General features: G+C 53.0%; 1 protein-coding gene and 1 long non-coding RNA gene across 4 annotated transcripts in view; one reads left to right on the forward strand and one right to left on the reverse strand.

The window, feature by feature from the left end:
• The window catches only part of LOC133094652 (uncharacterized), a 35,018-nt gene extending 10,285 nt beyond the window's left edge, over positions 1 to 24,733 (reverse strand). Inside the window, exons 1-2 of the long non-coding RNA XR_009701485.1 lie at positions 24,684 to 24,733; positions 23,055 to 23,197 (exon numbers count right to left, since the gene is read on the reverse strand). This is a non-coding gene — a long non-coding RNA (uncharacterized LOC133094652). The remainder of the gene's footprint in view (positions 1 to 23,054; positions 23,198 to 24,683) is intronic.
• XIRP1 (xin actin binding repeat containing 1) lies at positions 12,923 to 18,454 on the forward strand. 3 transcript variants are annotated; one of them, XM_061195295.1, is made up of 2 exons: positions 12,923 to 17,953; positions 18,032 to 18,454. In XM_061195295.1, the coding sequence occupies exons 1-2, from the start codon at positions 12,923 to 12,925 to the stop codon at positions 18,452 to 18,454; spliced, it is 5,454 nt and encodes a 1,817-aa protein (XP_061051278.1). The 3 variants fall into 3 exon arrangements, with proteins under 3 accessions (XP_061051278.1, XP_061051277.1, XP_061051276.1); XM_061195294.1 differs by having other exon boundaries at positions 12,923 to 16,413; positions 16,456 to 18,454; XM_061195293.1 differs by having other exon boundaries at positions 12,923 to 18,454.
• Positions 24,734 to 27,565: the final 2,832 nt, after the last annotated feature.

Below are 27,565 nucleotides of genomic sequence, written 5' to 3' on the forward strand. Positions count from 1 at the left end.
AGAAGAATGTGTTGGGAGGAAAAAATTTCCCTCTACCAGCTTAAGTTCAGTGGTTGGGGGCCTGTGAATTAACTAACAACAGACAGATTAACAGGAGAGAAGACAAAGTTTATTTACCAGGGAGGCTTCAGATGAATTGGCTCCCTGGACATCCAAAGATAAAGGTTTATAAACCCACTTAACGAGAAGAAAGGAGGGAGAAAGGGCTTCTGTGGAAGAATAAATGGAAGGTAGGACAGTTTCAGATAAAGTTTGTTTAAGCAATTACTCATCCCTGTGATAGTGGTTAGTCTCCTTTCTGGCCGTAAACCTGCCAGAGAGGATTTATACCAACTGTATTTTCCAGGAGGTCCTGCTTAAATCTACAAAAGAAGTTGAGATCAGGTTTTTTTCTGTGACTGCTGTTTGTTCAGATGTTTTTAGCTCAGCAACTGACAAGGGATTAATCTCCAAAACATACAAGCAGCTCATGCAGCTCAATATCAAAAAAACAACCCAATCCAAAAATGGGCAGAAGACCTAAATAGACATTTCTCCAAAGAAGACATACAGATTGCCAACAAACACATGAAAGGATGCTCAACATCACTAATCATTAGAGAAATGCAAATCAAAACTACAATGAGGTATCACCTCACACCGGTCAGAATGGCCATCATCAAAAAATCTACAAACAATAAATGCTAGAGAGGGTGTGGAGAAAAAGGAACCCTCTTGCACTGTTGGTGGGAATATAAATTGATAGAGCCACTATGGAGAACAGTATGGAAGTTCCTCAAAAAACTAAAAATAGAACTACCATACGACCCAGCAATCCCACTATTGGGCATATACCCTGAGAAAACCATAATTCAAAAAGAGACATGAACCACAATGTACATTGCGACACTATTTACAATTGCCAGGACGTGGAAGCAACCTAAGTGTCCATCGACAGAGGAGTGGATAAAGATGTGGCTCACATATACAATGGAATATTACTCAGCCATAAAAAGGAACGAAACTGAGTTATTTGTAGTGAGGTGGATGGAACTAGAGTCTGTCATACAGAGTGAAGTAAGTCAGAAAGAGAAAAACAAATACCGTATGCTAACACATATATATGGAAATTTTAAAAGAAAATGGTTATGAAGAACCTAGGGGCAGGACGGGAATAAAGACTCAGACCTAGTAGAGAATGGACTTCAGGACACGGGGAGGGGGAAGGGTAAGCTGGGACGAAGTGAGAGAGTGGCATGGACATATACACACTACCAAATGTAAAATAGATAGCTAGTGGGAAGCAGCTGCATAGCACAGGGAGATCAGCTCGGTGCTTTGTGACCACCTAGAGGGGTGGGATAGGGAGGGTGGGAGGGAGGGAGACATAAGAGGGAAGAGATATGGGGATATATGTATATGTATAGCTGATTCACTTTGTTATAAAGCAGAAACTAACACACCATTGTAAAGCAATTATACCCCAATAAAAAAATTATAGATAATATAAATAAATATTAAAATATATAAATAAAATAAATAAATAATAAAAATAAGATAAAAGATTATTTTAAAAGAATCTTCATGCCGCTGAGGTGAATTTTGAATCCCTACAGGTGCAAAACCATGCGGGATCTTAGTTCCCCAACCAGGGTTTGAACCCATGCCCCCTGCAGTGGAAGTACGGAGTCCTAACCATTGGACCGCCAGGGAACTCCCAAGAGGGTTTCTTGAAGGAAAGGGCTGTTCTTCCTCCCGCCTCAAGTCTGATAGGGGGGCTTCAAGAGAGCATGGTTTGAATTCCCTGGAGCTGACTGGGGTGCAAGTGTGAAGCGGGCCACTAAGCTCTGCTGTGAGCCCCACTGGCAGGGCAGATAGAGAGAGGTCACAGAGTCGACCTGAGGTTGTGCCACCTTGATCAGGGGATGGTGCACCCTCAGGTGGTGTCTCCAATGCTGAGCAGCCCACAAGAGGAAGAGCCAGCATCTGGGCATCTGACTGCCCCCCAGAAGGCACCACCAACACTTTTTCTGCCCCTGTATCTCTCCTCCCTCTCCTCCCCTCACCCTAAATGAGGCTGGAGTGACATCGTGAACCGGTGAAGGGTAAAGAGGGCTGAGAATAGGGAGAGGGAATAGTGAGGAAGCCAGCCACACCTCCCTTCCTCACTGAGTTTCCAAGCTGAGCCAGGGCAGCCTGCTGGGACCCCACCAGCTCACCTCCCCTGCTGCCCAGTTTGCCCTTCAAGTGTTCTGACCCTTCCAGACTCTTAAGTTCAGAAATAGGGCAGGAGAAGAGATAAAGGTGGAAGCTGGATTGTCTCTAATGACCCAACCTCAGAAGTCATAAAGTATCCTTTCTAGTCACCCGGATTCTAGGGGATGGCACAGAGACTGCTTTCTCTCAAACTGGAGGAATGTCACATTCACAGTATAAGGAATTCATATAGGACGGGAGATACTGGACTAGCCATCTTTGGAAAATACATCCAATCTGTCCCATGAATAAGCAAACACATCACAGAGCGGTGGACCCAGTAAATGAACTCAAGTTTTGTTAGTACCTTTTGTTCAAAGAGGAAGGAATATATGTCAACATTCTAGAAAGTTTCTCCTGCAACTTGGAGAAGAGAAAAGCTTTGTTGATAAAGAGGGTTGATTGACAGTTATGAGGATAATTCACTTATCTGTGTAATCTGCCTCTTTAACAAAAATGCGGGCTCTGTGAGGAGATCTAGATAGATAGGTAGATAGATAGGTAGATAAATTCTCCAGTGCTTAACCCAGGGCCCAGTACATAGTAGCTGTGCAAAAAATTCTTGTAGAATAAATAAATGAAATGACGAAATGCAGTGCCTGGACTTCTGAGATGAAGTGTCACTTGATGAGGTGCTGCCACCTTCTGGTCACTGGGGACCTTGCCAGCCATTTCCAACGTTCCATTTCCCCATCTGCCTTTGGAAGGATGCACCCGTCTCTTGCCATCACCTTTCTCAGTTTACAGGGCGCTTTCCTGATGGCTGATTGGTTTGGGTTTTAACAACAACCCTGACTCCTATATTGATTCCCATTTGACCAGTAAGAACCGTGAAGACCAGAGGAGTTATTTACCAGAATTCTCTCTCCCTGATCTCCACATGCTCACCCCGAGCCCCGCTCAACCCTCCACGGCCTGGTGTGGCTTCCTCCACTGCACTGTGGCTGTTCTGGCCAAAGTCTTCAAGGGCACCCTCATGGAATCCAGCAACCCCTTCCCCTCCATATCTCACTCTGTACAGCACTGTACACTGTCAATCTCTTCCCTCCTCTAAGTACGTCCTTCCCTCAGCATCTTCCATAACTAACTTCTCCGCAGATTTTCCCCTGCCTCCCCCCGGCTGCTGCTTCTCCTCTGCTACCTCTCTACAGTCCACCTTCCCCAGGGCTGTCCTGAGCCCGCTTCTCCTCACAGACTCCTGGGAGAGCACCTCCCTCAAAGCCTCGATTCCCACCTGCACACAAGTGGGCCACCAGGCCTCTGTCACCAGCCCAGTCTTCTCTCCCAGCTCCAGATCCGTTCATCCAGCCCCTGAAGACGGGCTCTGCATGGAGACCCTGCACCTCACGCTCATCTTGTCCAAAGTCAAGCTGTGGTCTCCCCTCTCTGTCAACCTCCCTGCCCTTCCCCTCAAGCCCATCACCCAGCCTAGGGAATGGCATCCCCACCCACTCATGTCCCCAAGACAGAAGGCTGGGGACCACCCCTGAGTGCTCCTTCTCCTCACAGCAGAGTCCACTGAATAGTTGTCAGTCTGCTCCCTCAAACCATGCACCAGGCACTCAGGCATCTTTTAGCTCTTTTAGGTCTTGTCTAGTCTACCCCCTCGGCATCCCTCCAACCAGCCCCTCCTCCCCTCCTCTCTGCCACCACTAACATCTTCATCATTCAGAACGTGGGCCACTATGACAGGCCCTCATCACCAGCCTCCTGTGACCCAAATTGCCTCTGGTTAAAACCCTTCAGGATGAGGCCTAAACTCCTTGCCTGGCATCCACAGATTAGCCCTGCCTGCCACCCAAGACCAACCTCCACCCTCTGCCCATCCACCCTGCCCTCAAGTCACACCATGCACACCTCTGTGCCTCTGCCCATTCTCTTCCCTCTGCCTGGAATACCTTTCTTTCATCTGCCTATATCTAAAGCATCCCATACCCACTGTACAGACAGGGAAATTGAGGCTCAGAGCACTAACACAACTTGTCCAAGGTTGTAGAGCTGGGATGTGGTGGAGCTGAGGAACCAAAGGAGGACGGTCTGAAACCTGCTCCTTTCACTCCAAAGCATCCAGGCTCTGCTGCAAGCCTCAGTTTCCCCAAGTGTAAAATGTGAGGAAGGAAAGACTCTGGGCTCTTCCTGCTCTGACTTCTTCCCTAACCAGGATTGCTTGATTCGGGGATGCTCTGAAGCTCTCTGGTGGTGACCTGGGGGTACTAAGCACAGCTACCTAGGATCCCCTAGCCAGCCACTCAGTAGAGAATGCTTGGGCCAAGCTCTGAGCTGGCTGGGCGATGTTACAAGTGGACAGACATGGTCTCCTGCCCTCCCTCCCTCAACTGCTCCAGTTTCCATTCTCTATTAGTTTTCTGTAGCCGTGTAGCAAAATACCACAAACTTAGTGGCTTAAACAATACCCATTTGTAAGCCTAGTTTTGTAGGTCAGAAGTCTGGCACAGCAGGGCTCGCTTCTCTGCTCAGGGAATCCTAAGGCTGAAACTAGTACTCATCTGGAAATCAAACTTCTGTTCCAAGCTCATTCAGGTTGGTGACAGAATTCAAATTAAAAAGTTCTGCTGTGTGAAAGACAATGTCAAGAGAATCAGAAGATGAGGCACAGACTGGGAGAACATATTTGCAAAAGGCATATCAGATAAAGGACTGTTATCCAAAATATACAAAGAACTCTTAAAACTCAACAATAAGAAAACAAACAACCCAATTTTAAAAATGAGTCAAAGACCTTGACAGACATCTCATCAAAGAAGATACACAGATGGCAAATAAGCATATGAAAAGATGCTCCACATCATATATCATCAGGAAAATGCAAATTAAAACAACAAGATATCCCTACATGCCTATAGAAATGGCCAAAGTCCAGAACACTGACAACACCAAATGTTGGCAAGGATGTGGAGCAACAGGAACTCTCATTCATTGCTGGTGGGAAGGTAAAACTGGTACAGCCACTTTGGAAGACAGTTTGGCTGTATCTTACAAAACTAAACATACTCTACCATTCCATCCACCAAGCACACTCCTTGGTATTTACCCAAAGGGGCTGAAAACAGACGTCTACACAAAAACCTACACACAGATGTTTATTGCAAATTTATTCATAATTGCCGAAACTTGGAAGCAACCAAGACATCCTTCAGTAGGTAAATCAATAAACTGTGGTACATCCAGACAATGGAATATTATTAAGCCCTGAAAAGTCATGAAAGAACCTTAAATGCATATTACTAAGTGAAAGAAGGCAATCCAAAAAGGCTATGTACTATATGATTCTAACTATATGACATTTTTTGAAAGACAAAACTATGGAAACAGTAAAAAGATAAGTGGTTGCCAGGGGTTAGAGGGGAGGGAGGGATGAATAGGCAGAGCACAGAGGACTTTTAGGGCAGTGAAACCACGCTGAATGATTCCATAATGATGGATACATGTCATTATACATTTGTCCAAATCCACGGAATGTACAACACCAAAAATGAACTCTAATGTAAACTATGGACTTTGAGTGACAATGATGTGTCAATGTAGGTTCACCAATGGTAACAAATATACCATCTGGTGGGAATGTTGATAGTGGAGGAGGCTGTGCACTGTGTGGGGGCAGGGGGATCTATGAGAACTCTGTACTTTGCACTCAATTTTTCTGCAAACCTAAAAACTGCTCCAAAAAAACAAAGTCTATTTCAAAGGAAAAAAATATACACTGGATTTAGAAGGCTCAATTCAAAATAAAGAATGTAAAAATATCTCATTAATTTTTATTGATACATGTACATATAGTATTTTGGAAATTTGAGTCAGATAAAATATAATATTAAAATTAATGTTATTTTTCTTTTTTCTTTTTACAATGTGGCTACTAGAAAATTTTAAATGCCTTATGTGGCTTGCATTGTTTTTCTACTGGGCAGCACTGGTCTAAATCTTCAAAGCAACCGCATGACATAGGCGCATTATTATCTCACAGGTAGGAGAAGTTAATGTAACAGATGCTGCTAGTGCCCCTGGATCCCTCACATCTCCCAGGGGTCACTTGCAGCTTCAGTGGGCAGTCCCTGTACAGGCTCACAGAGTCCTAACCTCAAACACGCGCATCTCTCTGCCTGAGGGGCAGACCGGAAGTCCAGGGTAGCTAGTGCTTCTGGGACAGCCCTCAACCAGTGCGGTGAGGAAGGGTGGATAACTACCCCAGCTTCCTCACCCTGGGTGAGGCGTGTTCTACACCAGCTCCCAGAGGGTCCCCAGTGGTATCCAGCCCCAGCTGTCCACAGAAGTAATCTGCTTTCCTTCCCCTCCTCACTTCTTTACTCCCTCACCACCTTCCTCCCCTCCCAGTGAAATCACTTGCACCCAAATGCTCCTCTCAGGCTCTGCTATTGGAAGATCCCAAACTAAGACACTAGAATACAGAGAGCTGGAGGACTCTCAGAGGTTGTATAAATAGGAAGAGACAGGCTGGTGATTTGATACCAGCAGTCTGACACCAGATCCCACACTCAGAAACCATACCTCGCTGTCCCTCATGCCACAGTCATGACATTCCTATGGGAGGAGGGTAGAGACTGTGCCCTCAAATCTGTCCAGCTTTGAGCTGACCCCCAAGCAGAGCAGGAAGTGCCTTCTCTAGGTTCAGATGATTTTGTCAAGAGGCTGAGCCGACCTGTCTCCCGCAGCCCTGGAAAGGACCCAGCCTGGCCTGCCCAGAGCTGTCCCTTGACACCGTGTCTGCTTCCCAGCTGGAGGGAAGCCAGGACTGCCAGCCAGTGCTTTGAAGGGCACTTGTCTTTGGACCAAAAGGACACACTGGGATCTGGGACCTGGGAAAGCTGGGGGTGGCAAGGATCCAGGGGAAGATATATGGAGCTTACTCATTAATTGAGCTTATATATACTGGGCACTGTTGCAAATGTGCTCTGTGTGTATGGGGGGGTGTGTGTGTGTGTGTGTAATAAATGTGTATTCCTCACAGCAACCTTCTGAGGTATACACTATTATTATGCCCATTTTATAGGTGAGGAAACTGAGGAACAGAGAGGGTAAATAACTTGCCAAGGTCACACAGCTAATAAGTGTCACAGATAGGACTCAAATTTAGGCAGTCTGGCTCTTAACCATTCCTGCATTCTGACTCTCCTGAAACTTCTGGTGAGTCTACTGCCAGCTGCTCACTCTGAGCTCTGCCTGAGTACCAGTTCTCCTGGGAAACAGGCATGAACTTCTGACTAATCCCCAACTTTAGCAGAGCCCCACTCACTTAGAGGGATGGACTGACAGAGGAATGTGCCCTCAAGACTGGAAAGCAGTAAGCTCCAGAAGGGGGGCTGTAATCACTGGAAAATGACACCCTTCCCTCCTACCCCCTCCCCCAGGGCCCCTCTGCCTTTTGACAGATCAATTAATAAGCACAGCCATTCAACCTCAGTGTAATTATTTATTGCCAGCCTCGTTCCCCACATGATTTGAGGGGGCTTAAAAAGATAAATTCACAGCATCTCCACCAAAGATATTCTGATAAATAATGCCTGGTTCATTGCCTTAATGGCCTTGTCACTGACACCCTGATGATGTGATACTGTTAGATCATTACACATAGGGTGACCAGCTCATCCTGGTTTTCTTCGAACTTTCCCAGTTTTCAAACTGAAAGTTCCTTGTTCTGGGAAACCCCTCAGACAGGCAACAGGGACAGTTGCTTACCCTCATTACACAGGAGAGAGCCCACAAAGTCTACTTGCTAGAAGACTAAAACTTTAGCTCTGAGCTTCCTCAGAGCCAAGGCAAAGAGGGAAACACCGGGACTTCCCTGGTGGCGCAGTGGTTAAGAATCCGCCTGCCAATGCAGGGGACACAGGTTCGAGCCCTGGTCCGGGAAGATCCCACATGCCGTGGAGCAACTAAGCTCATGTGCTACAACTACTGAGCCTGCGCTCTGGAGCCCATGTGCTACAACTACTGAAGCCCGTGTGCCTAGAGCCCGTGTTCCGCAACAAGAGAAGCCACTGCAATGAGAAGCCGCGCACCACAACAGAGAGTAGCCCCCGCTCGACGCAACTAGAGAAAGCCTGCGTGCAGCAACAAAGACCCAATGCAGCCAAAACTAAAAATAAATTTAAAAATACAGAAAACAAAAAAAAAAATCAGGCGGTCATAAAAAGCCTCTTTCTTAATATTGAGGCCTGAGAAATTTCTACCATGAGTTATCACACTTGTGGTGAGTACAAAAGTGGGTTCCTTCTAGGTGCTTTTCTTACATATGTAGTAACAGCAGGCCCTTCTACAGCACATGCCATGTGCTAAGCACTCTCACAAAACCTTCTCATACGTGAATTCATTCAAGTCTCAAAACCACTCTAGAAGGCAGGCACTGAGGCTCCTCTTTCCTTGGCCTGAGAGGACGCACGTCTCCCTGCTCTTCCCAGGGAGAGCCAGGAGTCCACGGAGCAGGCGGAGGGGCAGGGAAAGCAGCAAGAGGGAAGAGGTCAGGGATGGGGGCTTCCAGATGCCCCTCTCCCCGCCCCCAGGCCACCACTGCCTGCCTGACATTGACTCAATGGAAACAGTGAGCAGTGCCTGGTGTCACTCCCTGGCACCAGAGGGCATGCCGGATGCCAGAAGGAAGATCCTGTTCTGCCAGGTAACAGAACGCTCCTGCAGGGCCTGCAACACGGAGCCTGGGCAAAATGCCTCCTTTGCGTGTGCTCTGCGTGGTCCCCTGACGCCCCTTACCACACCGCCCTTCCTGGCCAAAATGCCAGGATCTCTTGAGCCTACTAAGCCCCTTGGACTCTGGGCAGAAAAGGAGGGGCAGGCATGACCCACCCCCACCTCCCAATCCTTCTGTGACTGGGAAGCTGATGACTCCAGGGTCAGAAATAACCCCAGAGTCAGCTCCCCGTGTGCCGCCCCTCCCCTCCCCTCCCCTCCATTCCCAGAAAGCCTGGGCCCTGAGTCAGAGGCAAGAGCCTGAAAGTAAACAAGGACCCAGATAATCTGCTGTGAACACCACAGAACCATGCTGTGGAATTCCCTGATAAATCAGGGACTCAGTGAAGAACTGAGGCCTGGAAACAGATGTCTTTCCCCCAGACCCAGCTGCGTGCGCTCAGGGCTGAATATACCTGTGCTGTGGAGGGATCGAAGAGAGAGGGGAAATCTTTAGTGCAGAGGGAGTCGGGGAGAAGGAGGGTTGGGCCTTACTCTCAGGGGTTTCCAGGCCAGGAACTGAGGAGGAGGGCCCCAGGCCTGCCCTCAGGGGGCCTCCAGTCTCCTGGCAAGATGGACACACAGCACACGTCAGGAATAATCAGAGGCTGGTCTGGAGTAGGGAGGTGGGAGCTGGGCCACTCAGGTGTCAGATGCCCCTCCTTACTCATGCCCTCAAAACAGTCTGGGATAGCCGCACCCCACACCATGGCTGAGTCACTGACCCCAATCCTCTGATCAGACCGGGATGAATGAAGCTCTCCCCTCCCCACTCCTCTTCCCTTCCCCAGCAGAAGGCACATGTAACTGATTCCCGGGACAGACCAGTTAACTTCCACAAGCCCTAAAAATAACGGAACCACTTCATACTCTGAACTGAGCTTCCCCCCACCCGCCCCCACCTTGGCCCACCCACTAACCAGCCAGATAAAGGCAGCTGCTGGGGCTGGCAGGGGACAGAGACCTGGAGCCAGGGCGGCGAGAAGGCATCTGACGGAGCCGGCAGAGCAAGGCCAGCCCCAAACAACAAGAGGAACAACAGCCCCTTAGGCCGCACCTGCCACAGACCCCAAACCCCCATCAGCCAAGCAGGACCCTCGGGTGAGTAACCCGCCCCTTTGTCTCTCCATGGCGGGGCTGGCTCTCCAGGCTGGGACCCCCTCTGGACCCTCTCAGGGTAGCATGTATGAGGGGAAGCTCTGGGTGGCGGAAGGAAGGTGAGGGGCGCACATCTGGAGGCAGGTGAGTGGAGGGGTCTGATAGAAAGATTCCAAGAAGAAGTTAAGAGAGAATTATCGTGAGCCCCACGGGAGTTCCCAGAGTGGCTGCCACAGGCCTGAGGCCTGCAGAGGGGCAGGTTCCAGCCAGCCTGGCATAATCCAGAAAGGCTTGCGGGAGGAAATGGCCTGGGGTTGCAATTTTTAAAATACAGGTATGGAGTTCCTCAGGCTTCAGGGCTTCTTCCCAGGGAAGCCCCAGCTAGGCCCAGTGTCTGGAAGAAAAGACAGAGGAGGCGGGGGAGGACATGGAGGCTGGAGCGGGGTAAGTGGGCCCAACTCTGCACTGCCAGGACAAGCCCGGTGCCCAGCTGCTGCGGGTGAAAGTCTTGGCATCTCTGGACCGGGAATGTCTCCCCCGGCTGGCCTGAGCCCAGCTCCCCACATATCATGGCCTAGGGCCTGGGGTGGGATGCAGGCCATCGACTTGCCCAGTTGGAAAGCCCTTGGGGAAGATCTGGGGGGGGGCACAAGGTGGGGCGACCAGCTCTGAGTCTGTCCAGATGTAGAGGTGCATCTGTGTGGAGGTGCTGGGCCAAGAAAGAGCAGACCTGGAAGCAAAAGTAGGGGTCTCCCTGAGAGGTCGGCCCAGCCCTGGGAGGCCGAGCTCAGGGACACCCATTGAGGCTCAGGCCCTGCCCTAAGTCTGGTCCCAGTTCTGAACTCTGCCCTCACCCCGCCCGTCCCTGCCCTCAAGAAACGCGGTGGGAAGGCCTTGCTACCACCTGGCGGAGCCTCCTGGGTCACCTCCTTCCCCTCTTAGGGCCTGTTTCTCCGTCTGAACAGTGAGGGGGTTGGGCTCAGTGACCTCTGCGGGTCCTCAGGTCTGCCATCTCTGGACTCTGTGATGCTGACAACTTGTGACCATAGTAGGGATTCTGGAGATTCCTGGGGGTGGGGATGGGGTGGAGCTGGTGGCCTGTACGTGCCATCTGCTCCGGCCACCCTGGTGACAGGACAGGGAGGAGGTGGGGACAGTTGAGGTCTGCCTGTGGCAGAGGGTCCTCATGAGAACTCAGAGACTAAAGGAAGCACCCGGAGCAGGTAATGAGACTCGGGCTGCCGGCTTTAGACGTCACACTCCTTGGGGCTCGGATGCCTTTGGCGGACATGTCGGGGTTGGGTGGGGCAGGCAAGGCTCAGTTTCCCCCCTTCTGAGGTAGCCGTGAGAAGAAAGTCCTTCCCCCAGCCCCAGGTCGCTTCGGCCAGGACAGGGTTCTAGCACTGGTCATGCTGTAGGCCAGGGGCCTGACACCAGCTCAGGAGGCAGGATCAGGGAGCCCAGGGCAGAGAAGGAGATGAGGTGGGCCCAGGCTCCCAGGGTCCCACTGGCTGAGCCTGACCTCTCCCCAGCGCAGGGCTGCTGTGCTGAGGCCAGGACCTCGGCTATATTTAGCACCGAGTGTGGAGCAGAGCAGTGGGTCAGGGGCAGCGAGAGGGGGAACGTGCTTCTCATACTTTTCCTACTGGCCTCTGGGGACTGTTAGTACACCTGTCACAAGACAGATAAGACACCGAGGACAGAGACCAGAGAAGGGCTTGAGCGGTGGGAGGCCATGGGGGGCAGGGATGGGAGGGGCCTTGGTGGAAGCTGATGGGCATGAAGAGGGAGAAAGAAGAGGAGCACAGGAGATTCGGGTTGCACACAACTGGGGATGAGGGTCCACGAGTGAGGGGCGGGGCTATCTCTGCAGGAAGGCCCTTGGTCGCACTGCCTCCCCTCCCTGTGGGTGTCACCCTCACACTCTCCTGGGGTGCCTTCCGGGGAACAGAGGGACACCACGGCCACTAAGAAAGCTTCACACTCCCTACCTATAGGGTCTAGGAACTCCGAGCCAGCACTGCCTGCCTCTCATTCGCCAAGATCTGACTCTGGGCCTCTTCTTTAAGTAAGAGTGGTTGGGCCAGAAGATCCTTGAGGTCGCCCTAGCTCAGATCTTCTGAGTCTTGGCACAGAAAACCCTAACTAGGATTCAGAATCAGGCTCTGCCTAACCATGAGATACCTGGTGAACCCTCACTCAGCCTCGCTGCTTCCGCTGTAGCTCGGGCTGCTGGCCCCTGCTTTGCCTCCCTGGCCTGGGAAGGGTGAGTGGAGACCCAAGAGCTAAAGGCTGGGCAGGCCACCACCACCCCGCCCCCCTCCCCCGTGAAAGTGACAAGTGCGCCCTCTGGTGTTACGAAAGGAAACATAACTGATGACTATTTCTCTCCATGGAAAATAGTTACCAGTTTAGGGACCTGCCTCTCCCTGACTGGGACCCCTTAAATCAGAATTCCCCCAGGCCACTCACCTGGGAGTCTGCCAGGGAAAAACTGATTTTGGCAAAGGCAGGCAAGGATGGGCACGTCCAGTTTTCCCACTGGAGGTTTGGGCATCCCTTGGCTGAAGGACAGAGCTTCAAAGCCCGCAGTGCCCTGTTTGCTCCCTAGCAACCCAGGTGATTCCGGGGAAGCACCTTGATGGATGGCTCCATGTGCCTTAAACTCAAGACTTGTCATGTATCAACCACGCAGGTGACAGGGTGAGACCCAGGTGAGGTCTGGAAAGGGAGGGGGTCTCTAAGCACATGCCACAGCAGGGCTACTCTGCCCCTGGGCCCTGCTCCCTGCCATTTCTCCCAGCAACCAGCCCCATCCCACCTAAAGCCCCCCGCCCCATCCTCATCTCTGCCCCCTCTCCTCAGAAGGATGGCCGACGCTCAGACGCAGGTGGCCCCCACCCCAAGCATCCCAGTGGCAGCTACAGAGGACCTGCCCCTCCCTCCACCACCTGCTCTGGAGGATCTGCCGCTGCCGCCACCCAAGGAGTCCTTCTCCAAGTTCCACCAGCAGCGGCAAGCCAGCGAGCTCCGCCGCCTCTACAAGCACATCCACCCCGAGCTCCGCAAGAATCTGGCTGAGGCTGTGGCTGAAGACTTGGCTGAGATCCTGGGTTCCGAAGAGCCCACTGAGGGTGATGTCCAGTGCATGCGCTGGATCTTTGAGAACTGGCGGCTGGACGCCATTGGGGACCATGAGAGGCCACCTGCCAAGGAGCCCGTGCCCGGCGGCAATGTCCAGGCCACCTCCCGCAAGTTTGAGGAAGGCTCCTTTGCCAACAGCACAGACCAGGAGCCAGCTGGACCTCGGCCATCTGGAGGGGACGTCCGTGCAGCCCGCTGGCTGTTTGAAACAAAGCCGCTGGATGAGCTGACGGGCCATGCTGAGGCACCGGAAGCTACAGTGAGGGAGCCTGCAGCCAGTGGAGATGTCCAGGGTACCAGGATGCTCTTTGAGACGCGGCCACTGGACTGCCTGGGCTCCCGCCCCTCCATTCAGGAGCAGAGCCCCTTGGAGCTGCGCTCAGAGATCCAGGAGCTGAAGGGCGATGTGAAGAAGACGGTGAAGCTGTTCCAAACAGAGCCGCTGTGTGCCATCCAGGACGCAGAGGGAGCCATCCACGAGGTCAAGGCCGCCTGCCGGGAGGAGATCCAAAGCAACGCGGTGAGGTCTGCCCGTTGGCTCTTCGAAACGCAGCCTCTGGACGCCATCAACCGGGACCCCAGCCAGGTGCGGGTGATCCGGGGGATCTCTCTGGAGGAGGCGGCCAGGCCCGACGTCAGCGCAACTCGCTGGATCTTTGAGACACAGCCCCTGGATGCCATCCGGGAGATCTTGGTGGACGAGAAGGACTTCCAGCCATCCCCAGATCTTATCCCTCCTGGTCCAGACGTTCAGCAGCAGCGGCATTTGTTTGAGACCCAAGCACTAGACACTGTAAAGGGGGAAGAGGAGGCTGGAGCAGAGGCGCCACCCAAAGAGGAAGTGGTCCCCGGTGATGTCCGCTCCACCCTGTGGCTATTTGAGATGCAGCCCCTGAATACACTCAGAGACAAGGTCCAAGTGGGTCACCTGCAGCGGGTGGGACCCCAGGAGGGTGAGAGGTTCATGTACGAGCGTCTATCCAGTGATGGTTCCTCAGCACTGTCCCTCTCTCAGAGTGCCCCCCAGAGGGATGGGGTGAAGGGAGACGTGAAGACCTTCAAGAACCTTTTTGAGACCCTACCCCTGGACAGCATCAGGCAGGGTGAAGCTGCGGCCCATGGGCACATAAGCAGAGCAGAAGGAACTGATTCTGCTGGGCAGTCCCAGGACATAGGGTCCCCGGTGTATGCCATGCAGGATGGCAAAGGCCACCTCCATGCCCTGACCTCTGTCAGCAGAGAGCATGTAGTCGGAGGTGATGTACAGGGTTACAGGTGGATGTTTGAGACACAGCCCCTAGACCAACTAGGCCAAAACCCCAGTACCGTCGACGTGGTGCGGGGCATCACCCGGCAGGAAGTGGTGGCTGGAGACGTGGGCACTGCCCGGTGGCTCTTTGAGACCCAGCCCCTTGAGGTAATCCACCAACGGGAGCAGCAGGAACGACGGGAAGAAGAAGGAAAGCCTCAGGGAGGCCCTCAGCTTGAAGCATTCCCCAAGGGCGATGTGCAGACCATTCGCTGGTTGTTCGAGACATGCCCAATGAGTGAGTTGGGCAAGAAGCAGGGGTCAGAGATCACAGATTCCACACCCAAGGCCAAGGCACGGTCCTGCACCTGGATGTTCATGCCCCAACCCCCAGACAGACCAGAAAGCTCCAGGGAGCAGCACCTTGAGGTCAGCCAGGTCCAGGCTGAGGAAAGACAGACAGACAGACACGTCTTTGAGACTGAGCCTCTGCAGGCCTCAGGCCATCCCTGCAGAAGGGGGCCTGTGCGATACTGCAGCAGAGTGGACATCCCCTCAGGGCAGGTGTCTCGTCAGAAGGAGGTTTTCCAGGCCCTGGAGGCAGGCAAGAGGGAAAACCAGGGATCCAGGGTAATCCCTGAGCCCATCCCAGCAGGCTCTGTGCACAAGTTCACCTGGCTCTTTGAGAATTGCCCCATGGGCTCCCTGGCAGCTGAGAGCATCCAAGGGGGCAACCACCAGGAAGAGCAGCCCGTGGGCCCCTCAGGCAATAGGGTGTGGGAGAGGCAACAGACTGCAGCTGAGGGGACCCTGCGGACTCTGCACGCCACGCCTGGCATCCTGCATCACGGAGGCATCGTCATGGAGGCCCGAGGGCCAGGGGAGCTCTGCCTTGCCAAGTACGTGCTCCCAGGCCCAGGGCAGGGCGGCCCCCACGTTCGGAAGGAGGAGCTGGTGTCTGGCGAGCTTCCCAGGATTGTCCGCCAAGTGCTGCACCGGCCAGACGTGGACCAGCAGGGGCTGCTGGTGCAGGAGGACCCAGTGGGCCAGCTTCGCCTCAAGCCACTGAAGCTGCCAGCACCAGGCAGCAGCTGGAAGGTCGAAGACATGGACCCTGAGTTCCAGCAGTTGCTGGCTTGTGGCCTCGGGACCTCGGTGGCGAGGACTGGGCTAGTGATGCAGGAGACAGAGCAGGGCCTAGTGGCACTGACCGCCTACTCTCTGCACCCCCGGCTAACCAGCAGGGCCCCCGAGAGGAGCAGTGTGCAGATGCTGGCCAGCTGCATAGACAAAGGAGACCTGAGTGGCCTGCACAGTCTGCGGTGGGAGCCACCGGCTGACTCAAGTCCAGTGCCAGCCAGCGAGGGGGCCCAGAGGCTGCCCCTGACTGAGAGCATCATCCGTGTTCCCCCACTGGACCCCAGCATGGGGATGGGGCATCTGAGAGGGCCGGGGGCCACCCCCTGCCCCCCACAGGCCACTGGAAAGGCAGTCCCTCTGGCTAGGGAAGAAAAGCAGGAAAGCAGGTGCACTGGGCAGAAAGGGATGGAAGCTTTGGGAAAGTCAGATGGAGCCACGACTATGCCCCTGGGGCCCAAGTCCCCAAACCTCCAGGCTGCCATGCAGAGTCTGCGAATGGCAACAGCTGAAGCCCAAAGCCTGCACCAGCAAGTTCTGAGCAAGCACAAGCAGGGCCCCACCCCTGGAGCCGCCTCTATGCCCTCCCAGGATAGTCTTCTGCAAGTACTGGCCACAGCCACTGGGACTGCCCAGAGCAACACCAGGCCTCTGGCTGGAGGTGACCCCAGGATCCCAGCAGCCCCCAGAAAGGTCAGTGGGGAACAGAAAGCACTGCCTGGAGGGCTGCCTAGGGGGTGGGTGACTATTCAGGATGGCATTTACACTGCTCACCCCATCAGGACCTTTGACCTACCGGGGGGTGTCTGGCCTTCTGAGAGAGGAGCCTTGCCAAGGGGCAGGGAGACTGCGCTCCCGTCCCAGGCTCCCAGCCCACTCCTGGAAGGCCCAGGTCAGAGTCTCGGGCCTGGGCAAGAGGAGCCTGGGAGCCACACACAGAAGGCCTGGGGACCTCCAGAGAAGGTGATGGCAGGACTCGGCCCAGGGGTCCTCCAAGCTGCAGAGACCACCCTGAAGGCTGCCCCTTTAGCCCCCCACACTCTGGCCTCTGGGCCTCAGGCTGCAGGTGCCAGCCTGCACTCCCATAATGCCTCTGTTCCGCCTCCTCCTCCTCTCCCAGCTGCTGTGACAGGACCTGACTTCCCAGCCCAAGCCGGCCATGATGAGAATTCCATCCAGCAGGCCTCTGAGCCCACGCAGGACCCCCTTCTCCAGTCCCACAGCAGCCCTGCTGGCCAGAGAAGCCCTGGGGATTCACAGACAAAAACCCCGAAACTGGAGCCCACCACGCACCCAAGGAAGAAGCCCCAGCTGCCCCCCAAACCTGCACACCTAAGCCAGATCCCGCCCCCTCACTGGCTGCCCAAGCCCTCAGCCCTCTCTCCCAGCTCCTCTAAGGAGGTGGGGCAAGGAAAATACAGACAAGGTGAGACTGGTACAACTGACCATGACCCTCGGCCAACCAAGGTCCCCACCACTGCAGGCCAGGGCCGAGTATCGCGGGCTGGATGCTCCACTGGACAGAGCCAGCACAGCCCCCAGCATGACTCCAGCACCGTGGCCCCCAGGCCCACCAAAAGTCAGGCTGCGGGCAGCAACGACCAGAGCCCTGAGCCCCTCGAGCTCTCAGCTCTCAGCAGTGACCCCACCTCACCGCAGCAGGGCCCCAGCCCCTCAGGAGAGAAGTACACAGACGGTTCCCAGCAAGGGGTCCCTGAGAGCCCCAAGATTCTGCAGGGAAGCCAGCAAGAGCTCCAGGGCCTCCTGAGCCAGGTGCAAGCACTGGAGAAGGAGGCCAAAAGTGCTGTGGACGTGCGGGCACTGAGGAGGCTCTTTGAGGCTGTGCCCCAGCTGAGAGGGGCCCCTCCAGCTCCCGCTGCCCCCCACAAGCCCGAGGCCTCAGTGGAGCAGGCCTTTGGGGAGCTGACAAGGGTCAGCACGGAGGTGGCCCGGCTGAAGGAACAGACCCTGGCCAGGCTGCTGGACATCGAGGAGGCCGTGCACAAGGCCCTCAGCTCCATGTCTAGCCTCCAGCCTGGGACTAACACCAGAGGCCATTCCCAGGGACCTCTAAAGGACCACAGTGCCCACAAGGTCAGTGTCACAGACAGCAGTAGAGTCAGGCCCAACTGCCCAGGCCAGGAGGTCAGGAGCCAAACTGCAGTCAAGAGCCAAACTGAGGTTACATGCCACACTGAGGTCCAGGGTCAGGCCAAGGTCAGAAATCACACTGAGGTCAGAAGTCAAGCAGCCCCAACCACCCCTTCTACTCGGAGGCTGGAGACCTTGAGAGAAGAGTCAAGCCTCCCTCGAGTGTTACCTCCCAGCAGAGATTCATCCTCCTCCCCAACCTTTATCTCCATCGAGTCAGCCACTAGGAAGCTTCTGGAGGCTCCCAGCCCCAGGTGCAGCCCTGAGGTCTCAGTGAAAAGCACACACCTCCCCCAGGATGTGGGCCAGGCTCAGCCCCACCAGAAATATGTCTGGAACAAGGCCGGGAAGAAAGAAGCCACCCAGTGCTCCGGACAGCCCCAGCATGCCCCTGCCTCAGCCAGCCCCCTGCCCACCAGGCAGCAGCAAAGTGTTCTGGAGCTGCAGACTGGGCCCGGTGGCTCCCAGCACTATGGAGCCACAAGAACAGTGACCGAGCAATATGAGAGGGTGGACCAGTGCAGGACCTCAGTGCTCACCTCCCCCACCACGGTCACCGAGCCCGCAGAGCCGCCCAGGGGCCCAGGCCCCCACCTCGGGCTCCACGCGTCCCCCTTGCTGAGGCAGTTCCTGCACAGTCCAGCCGGGCTCAGCACAGGCCTGGCAGAAGCTGGGAAGGTGTGTGTGCCCTGCGGCCACTCCCAGCCAGCTGCCCAGTGAGCCCCTCCGCCTCCCACCACAGCCTCCCACCCATCCCCAGGGCCCTGGGATGGAGGTGGGTGCCTACCTCCTGCACAGATGAGGCAAGGACCAAAAAGAAAGGGCATCTTCTGAGACTTGTGGGCAGTTTCCCTTTCGTCAGTTCTTGCAAAAGGGGGGAAAGAAAAGTTGCGAAGAAGCCCCCCTGAGTAGCCCAAGCCCAGGAGCTGGATCGGGGCTCACAGCTGCTCGCGGAGGATGTAATCTGTACAGGCACACACACTCCTCTCACAGGCCTGGCCCGTGTGCCAACACGAATGAGTATGCACGCCACTGCCTGAGACAGAACCCCGTGAGTGACCTTCAGCCTTCATTTCTTTTAATACAAGTCAAACGTTCTCAGTCTTCTGCTCTTTAATTCCTGGGGAGGACAGGGCCAGCTGCATTGGTCTCTGTTTCAGATTGACTAGGGCCCCAGAAGGGCCCCTTCATTACCATCTCCCTCATTCAGCGAGTCATCCTGGCAGCACAAAGGTCATACAGAAAAGGTCAGCGATCACCTATGTCCCTAGAAGCCAAAGGTTCTCTCCACCCCCAATGCCCCTGACTCTGTACCCCAAATGGGAAGGATACAGTCTGAATAAACCCAAGTTTTATTCCCTCCTCTCCGTGTCTAACTGTGCATCTGTCCCAGAGTCTGAGTTCTCACTGTAGGGGAAAAACAGCCACACCTCCAGGTGCCCTGTGTTCCTGGCAACAGCAGTGTTGGAAAGCTCTGAAAAGCCACCCCTTCTTCTACCATCTTGGTTGGGAATCAGAAAGGCCTGCCCATCCCCCATTCTCCTTGCTCCCCATGCCCCAACACATACATACACTGCTGCCCCCTACATTGGACACCACCCTGGAGTGGAATCTGAACAGAATCCTGCCCCAGAGCGGAAGAATGGCTCAGTCAGGCCCGGGAAGGAGGGAGGGCCACAGCCAGAAGAACTCCAGTGGCCAAGATGGCTGGGCCACCTTCCTCCTGGTCAGGCCAGGTGCAATGTGCAGAGCAGAGGTTCCTGGGAAGGGGAGGGCACAGATCCTGGCCTGGAAAGTCAGAATGATCTGGTGAAGGGCCCTTTTCCATACTTTCAAAAAGCACTGAGCGCCTGCTGCATGCCAGGCCTGTTCTAGGCAGCTGGGACACAGAGGTGAGGTCTAATGGGGTCATACACTCAGGGAACTGACTTTCTAGAATGAGGAGGCAGAGAGACTATGAATAAACAGAAACAATCAGTTCAGGAATAAGGGTGATGTGCCTGACTAAGCCATTCTCCCACTCTGGGGTAGGAATCTTAAAACATGAGGATGTGACAGTGATAGGTGATTGCCTTAGAGAGTGTGGCCAAGGCATACCCCTCCAAGGGGAAAAACTTTTCAACTGAGATCTGAATAACAAAAAGCCAGTTATGGGACAATCAGGAGGAAGTGCCAGCTAGGCAGGGGGACGAGCACATGCAAAACCCAGAGGTGGGAGTGAGTGTAGTTCCTGGATTGCCTAAACACACTTTCGTATAGGTGGACAACTATGATTGCCCACCCCTGCCTCCCCCGACCCACACACACATCCTGCCTCCGATAAGGTTAGGTGGAAACTTGTCCATACTTTGCTTTTGTTAAACAGGTAGGATCCCATCATACCACCAGCCCAGGGATCAGCCCTCCACACCCCTCCCAGCCCCATCACTGCCTGCTCCACTGACAGGGGTTCCCCTGGGGCAGCAGAGCTCTGAGCTGGAAGCAGCCTGTCCCCTGGAAGACTGGTGTGTATAAGCAATTAAGATAGGAAATCTGCCTACCTGGGCTGGCTACACATCTCGCTATTACTCCCTCGCCACGGGTCCCCCTCCCCCGCCCTCTGTGGGATCTCACTTGATTACAGGGCCCAGCAACTTACGGCATGACTGTTCTCAGTGTTCTCATTTGCAAAGTGGGCACGATTATAAGTGCCTACTATTGTGCAGATTAAGTGAATTAATATATGTAAAGTGCTTGGAACTATGCCCAGCGTCTGGAACTCAAGGCTGTTCACTTCTCCTACTGTAATTATTAGTTTTAATCTATCTCTTGTTCTCACCTCCAGGCGGAGTCCCTGTCTCGTTCATCTCAGTATCCTTACTGCTTATCACAAGTGCCTAGACGGCACTGCACAAATGTCAAATAAATGAACCCCTGGGTGAATGAAATGATTGAGTGAATTCACTGATTCATCCAACTAACATTTATTGAGCACCTACTTCATGCCAGGTTCCATCCAGGGTGCTGAGAATAGAGATGAACATGGCAGAATTTATCCCTGACCTCATGGAACTTAGAGAGGGAAGACAATATATTATAAGCAGAGAAGCTAATTTTAGAAGGGAGCGATACTGTGAAGGAAATAAAAACAAGGTCAGCCCACGAGAGGAGAATTGGCAGTTACTTTAGCTTGCGTGGTTGGGGAAGGCATCTCTGAATGACAGAGGAGCCAGTCCTAATAGCTGGAGGTGGCAGCCTAGGGGGAAGAGTGGGGAAGAGGTTGGTGGATGGGTAGTGAGCGCACCGGAGGCAGCGCGCAAGGAGAGCAGCGGCCGCTCGGTAAGGCCTCGCCCAGTGCCCTCACAAGCTATCACACCTGCCGTCACACCTGCTGCAGAACCCCAGGCACCGCCTCTCCTCCTACCGGGGGAGTGGGCGGCATTTCCACGCGGGCTGACTGGGGGCGGAGCATGCGGCGCCCAGACCCCGCCCCTAGCCTGGAGGGGGCGTGTTCCCACCCGCCGTCGCCAAGGTGACAATGACATCACCTCGGCCGCTGGGTTCGGAACTTTTCGGGCGGCGGTAGCCGTTGCTGGGAAACACCCGGCAGGCGCGCAGCCAGGGGCAGGCTCCGCGCGGCAGACGCCGGACGCCAGTACACGCCATCCTGGCCGGCCCCTGCTCGGAGCCTCCCTCCCGGATTCCAGAAGGATGCCAGTTCCGGTCCTCACCCCTGCCGCGGCCCCATCCAGGACCGTCCTGCCGGCCGGGCGCCTCCTCCCTTCTCATTACTCTTGTCACTGCCCCTGTTCCGAGCTTATCCAACAGTCCCCATCTTCACCGCCATCACCCTGTGCCAGGCCACCATCCATCCCCCCTTTCCTGGACCACTGCCATAGCCTCCCAAGTGGTCTTCCCTTTGCCCTGTCTTCACAGCCTGTCATCCACCTGGCACCCAAAGCTCTTATCAAGAGTTTACCTTGGGGCTTCCCTGGTGGCGCAGTGGTTAAGAATCTGCCTGCCAATGCAGGGGACACGGGTTCGAGCCCTGGTCTGGGAAGATCCCACATGCCGCGGAGCAACTAAGCCCGTGAGCCACAACCACTGAGCCTGCGCGTCTGGAGCCTGTGCTCCGCAACAAGAGAGGCCACGACAGTGAAAGGCCCGCGCACCGCGATGAAGAGTGGCCCCCGCTTGCCACAACTAGAGAAAGCCCTCGCACAGAAACGAAGACCCAACACAGCCAAAAATTAATTAATTAATTAATTAATTTTAAAAAAAAAAGAGTTTACCAGACTAAGTCACTCCTTTATAATACCCTCCACAGGCTTTCAGCTCACTCAGCCTGAAATCTAACTCTTCTCAGGGGCCTGTAAGGCCAGAATGCCTTGCCTCTCAACCTTCCTCTCCAGCTTCATTGCCCCACTCTCCTCCTCACCCACATCCCCCTAGTTACACTGTCATTCCTGATCTTCACAGAACACACCAAGCTGATTCCTGCCTCAGGGCCTTTGCACCTGCTGTACCCTATGCTAGGAAGTCTCTTCTGCAAGTTTTTTTTTTTTTTTTTTGCAAGATCTTTAGTGGCTGGGCTCTTTCTCACTCACATTCCAGTTCAAATGTCTCTCCAGAAAGACCTTTCCTGATCCATACCTCCTCTGCCTCCCCCACCTATCCCGACACCCACCCACTCCCCATCTATAGCGGCCTTCCTCCAAGTTATCATGCTGTGCTATTTTTGTTTGTTTTCCTGAGAACCTATCACAGCAGAAAATTATCTTGCTCACATATTTGCTTGTTTATTGTCAGTGTTCTGGATACTATTCCTGCATGGCAAACCACCCCAAATTTAGTGGTTTAAAAAACCATTTTATGATGCTCATGAATTCTGTGGGTCAGGAATTTGGACAGAACACAGTGGGCATGGCTTCCCTCTGTGCCATGATGTGTGGGGCCTCAGCTGGAAAGTCTCAAAGGGTGGGGGTAATATGACAGCTAGGGTCTGCAAACATCTGAAAACTCACTCACTCACTCACTCAAATGTCTGGCAGTTGATGCTGGCTACTGGCTGGGACCTCAGCTGGAATGTCAGCCACAACACATATGTGTGGCCTCCCCGTGTTGCCTGGGCCTCCTCACATTATGGCAGTCTCAGGGTAGTTGGACTTCCTGCTTTGCATCTCGTTTCCAAAGGCATGTGTCCCAACTAACAAGGCAGAAGCTGCATTGCCTTTTATGATCTAGCCTCAGAAGTCACACACAATCATTTCTGCTGCATTATGTTGGTTACAAGTAAGTCACAAGTCTGTGTATATTGAATGGAAGGGGTATTAGACACTACCTTTTGATGAGGAAGAGGCAACATTCTAGAAGAATATGTGGCCAACTTTGGAAAGTGCCATCTCCACAGGCAAATCTCCCTCCACTGGAGTATCATCTCCATGCCAAACACTTCTCATTTGTTTATTGTTGCATCTCCAGTGCCTAGAATGGTACAAAAGCATATAGTAGGCGCTCAATCCATGTTTTAGAGTGAAAAAATGAAGGTTTGTCTTTCAAGGAGTCATTTGAGCCCAGTTCTTCTCCCTGTAAGTATAGTTCCTGTCCCAGCCCTTGATTTTGGCCTGGTCTGCTCTGGAGGAAGCCCAGTGTTTGCGTTGGAAGGTGGGAATCACGTATAGTTTTTTGTTTGTTTTTTGTTTTCTGGCAGGGACTGCAGGGTGGGGGAGAAAGGGCAGTTATTGGGGATTGAGCAACATGTAGCCAAATGAGATTCTGGAACAGTGTTCTACTGTAAGGGGTGTTGAAAACCCAGTCTGTTTCTTCTCATTCTGAACTCTGGAAATGTCCAGGTGAGGACTGTGGTTTTGTCTTCTGGGCCATGGGAAGCAGGAAAGCGGCCCAATGGGAATGGAGCTTTGGAGGGATGCCTGGGGCAGCAGAGAGGGGGTTGGAATAGCTAGTAGGAGCCACTGCAGAGATCTGGGCAAGAGGTGGCCCTGAAGCCACCCACACACCTATTAAGGTATGCAAACTCTCCCTGCTTTGTGACTGGTGAAGGACCCTCCATTTGATCTTCCCAAAGTCCTGAAGCCAGTACAGTTTCTCCTCTTGTTTTCTCCTGTCCAGGAGGGATGAGCCAGAGAAGTCAACCCAGGCTTCTCCAGGCCCCATCTCCTCACATCCATCTGTGGCTTACCCTTCCCCCTCCCTTCCATCTCCACTGTGGCTCAGGAAGAGTTTGGATGTCATTACAGCAACAGCGTTCCCAATGCCCTTCCCACCTCCAGTGCCACCCCCAAACTGTCAATCCTCCAGTCCAGCCCTGCAATGGCTCCTGACCACCTCCACCATAAAATCCACACTCCTCACGTCATTCAAGGCCCTTCTTGTGCAGCTGCCACCTGTGTTTATAGCCTCTCTTGCTCCATTCCCCCAAGAGAATCAGACCTTCCAGGTCCTTTAATGTTCTATCCAGGCTTTGTCACACCACCCTGGCTTTGTCCAGGGTCAGCTTACCCACTGGGCACAGCAGGCATGGATGGAGCCTCAGGCCCACAATACTTGATGGGCCCATGAAAATATTCTTCTTTTAAAATCAACAGGAAAAAAAGAACTTTTGGGTAGAAGAAAATGGTTTAGTATATAACATTAGTATATTCATCTTTAACCACCACAGTTGTAAAATATATTCTTAAATATTTTTTTTGTGGAGGAAAGAGCCCATGAAAGCCCAAGTGCCTAGGGCTTACGAAAGTCATAATGCAGCCCCCCTCATTTCCCCCTCCGGTTCATTTCTGTACAGCTTGGTGTTGAAGACACAGCTCTGAGGCAACCTCTTCAAGGAAGCAGAAGCCATGGAGTGTGTCCTTCTCTGACCTCTCAACTTTATGCAGTTTTGTAGCTTGGAAAACGCCGTTGTAAACTTTCGGTTTTGTACGTGTCCCCCCTCCCCCGCTACTGTTGGTACCTGCGAGTCAGCGACACACACACACTTTTTCTCCCTCAGGAAGGTACCCGCTTCCCACCTGTGGCAGAGCTGCCAAGTTAGACCGACTATCGAACTTCGGAAGAAAATTCTGGCAGAGGCTCAGCCTGGGGGCCCCCAGCAATTGCCCCCTGCTCCCAAACCTCTAGCGACGGGCGCCGGGACACTAGTCCCGGGTTGGCGTGCGCACCCGGCAGCGGTGGGTGGGGTGGGGTGGGGGGCGTAGGGGGGCGTAGGGGGGCGTGGGGGCCGTAGTGGGGCGTGGGGGGCGGGGCCTCGGGTTTAGCTGGCGGCCGCTCGGCCGCACGCCGCTGCCAGCTCCACCCACCCCCGACCGGAAGGAGGAAGCTGCCTCTGGGCGGGGCGCTCCGGCTCCATCCCCTGACGCACCCCGTTCCTCCTCCCCTCCCGCCTCCCCCGTTAGTTTTCTTACGAAAAAGTGCTGCTGAGAATTCCCAGAAGGTCCCGGATGTGAAGTCACCGGCGTGAGGTCACCGAGCCTGGTTCCAGGAATCTGAAGCTTGTGGGGGAGGAAGGAAAGCGCCGAAAACAGGGGAGCAGGAGGCAGCAAGTGGAGCCGTGGCTGTTGTTGGCGGGGGCCCCCTGGCTCCCCTGAGTCCCACGCTTGTCTCCAGCTGGGTCTTCTGACCCCAAGAGAGGTTCCAAGGAAAAAGATGCTTCACTTCTCCCATAGTATAGAAATGCCAGTTGAAACCAGTATACTGATCCAAAAGGAGTGTTTATCCACTGTTGGGAGGCGGAGGGGTGGGAGAGAAGTGGAGAACAGCCTGGCATTAGGATCAGAATTTTAAATGAACATACCCTTTGACCTAACAGTTGCGCGTACAGTAGCTCTATCACCTACTAATTAACCTTGGAAATCATACAGTATCACTCCTTGCACATTTTGTTCATGATAGGTCACTAAGGCTGGCCCATATTCAAGGGGAGAGGAATTAGATTCCCTCTTTTGATAAGTGTGAATTTGCAGCCATGTTTTTAAACTATCACAGCTGTTATTATTGTGGCCCTTAGTATACTCTAGCTTCTAGTAAGTGAATTATCTCACTTCTTACCTATTAGCTCCACGTGGGAGGGCAAGGATTCATTTGATTCGTTAAGATCTCAGCCCCTCATCGCTCCCCAGTGAACCAAGGGCCCTGTTCACTGCAGAGGTCGATAGATGGTATAGAAATGAATTTCCTCTTGCAGGAGCTGGCCTTGGACATCGTGCTCCACTTCCATTGGATGACATCCCTGTTGGCCCCATAGAAACCATCATCAGCACATTTGAGAATTGTGAGTGTAAGGGGATATGAGTGGGGCATGGCAGGGTCTGCTACACAGACAAGCAATTTTGTTCACATACATTTCATAAATGTGAGATCAGTGATCATTTCCACAGAAATCCCATTACCTTTGTAATCATCATCATGGTCTTGTAGGCACACCTGTACCACCAGAAGTGATTTGGCCAGTTCAGCTCAGTTCATACTAAAGAGAATGCCATGGAGTCTAGTTCAGCTTGCTAAGAGATTTTTCACACCATTTACATGTGATTGTTTACATGTGTTATATTTCCATTTTATTGTTACTATTATATGGTAGTGTGGCCCCAAATCATAAAGATGGATCAGTATTTCAAAAGAGGTTCATTAAAGCATAAAAATAATACTGAAAATAGCAAAAAAAAAATACTGCAATATAAAATATGATCATATATACCAGAGTAAATGAGTGTGTAGAATGAGATAATTTTACACAAGGAGAAAAAAAGTGTGACTCAGAAAGACAGATACGGGAATGAATATCTGAAACTGGGATTTTGTTAGCTGGTAATCATTTTCTAGCCCTGGAGGCATCATCTCTTATGAAACTTTGTCAAACAGTGGCAGGAAGCCCAGTGAGACTTTTGCATCCTCTTCACATCAGATCCCGTAAGCTAGTTAGAAAACCAATCAGGTCTTTCCATAATATGGGTAAAATAATAATGTCCAGTGTGGTCAAGATACATTTTGTCACTAAAGACAGAGAAAAGATCAAAACCAGAGAGGCATCATTAAAGGTGTCCAACTTACAGTGAAAACCTACACACTTCAAACTATGACATGTAAATTGAGTCATAGGCTACTGAGGAAAAGCAGAGCAAGCTCCTGGCAAGATTACTTGATCGAACAATACTCTTTTTTTTTACTTAAATGAGTCTTTTTATTTACTTGACTTTTTAATATTTTCATTTTTTTTTTAAATAGTGATTCCTTTTCTTTTTTATAAATTTATTTATTTATTTTTGGCTGTGTTGGGTCTTCACTGCTGCGCACGGGCTTTCTCTAGTTGTGGCCAGTGGGGGCTACTCTTGGTTGCGGTGCGTGGGCTTCTCATTGCGGTGGCTTCTCTTGTTGCGGAGCATGGGCTATAGGTGCGCGGGCTTCAGTGGTTGTGGCACGTGGGCTCAGTAGTTGTGGCTCGCGGGCTCTAGAGCGCAGGCTCAGTAGTTGTGGCACATGGGCTTAGCTGCTCCGCAGCATGTGGGATCTTCCTGGACCAGGGATTGAACCCGTGTCCCCTGCATTGGCAGGCGGATTCTTAACCACTGCGCCACCTGGGAAGTCCCCAAACAATACTTTTGGATGTCACATAAAATAAATGGCACATAGTGTGAAAGAGCAATGGCTGTCCTAAGTGAGTACTAGCAGACAGTTGGCTTTGTTGTTGAATGCAAACCACTTGTGGCAAACCTTGTTCATTGTTGATCCAGAAATTTATTCCGTCCCTTCTTTCCTGATAAAAGATTCCTGATTTTGATCCATACACCAAGGTCTCCAATCTCAGGCAATTAATTACAAGTGGTCTAAATCAATCAT

Source organism: Eubalaena glacialis, chromosome 7 (assembly GCF_028564815.1).
Source record: "Eubalaena glacialis isolate mEubGla1 chromosome 7, mEubGla1.1.hap2.+ XY, whole genome shotgun sequence".
NCBI lineage: Eukaryota > Metazoa > Chordata > Mammalia > Artiodactyla > Balaenidae > Eubalaena > Eubalaena glacialis.

Coding starts and splice junctions, on each gene's coding strand:
- XIRP1 (XM_061195293.1), top strand. CDS start 12,923: ATGGCCGACGCTCAGACGCAGGTGGCCCCCACCCCAAGCATCCCAGTG.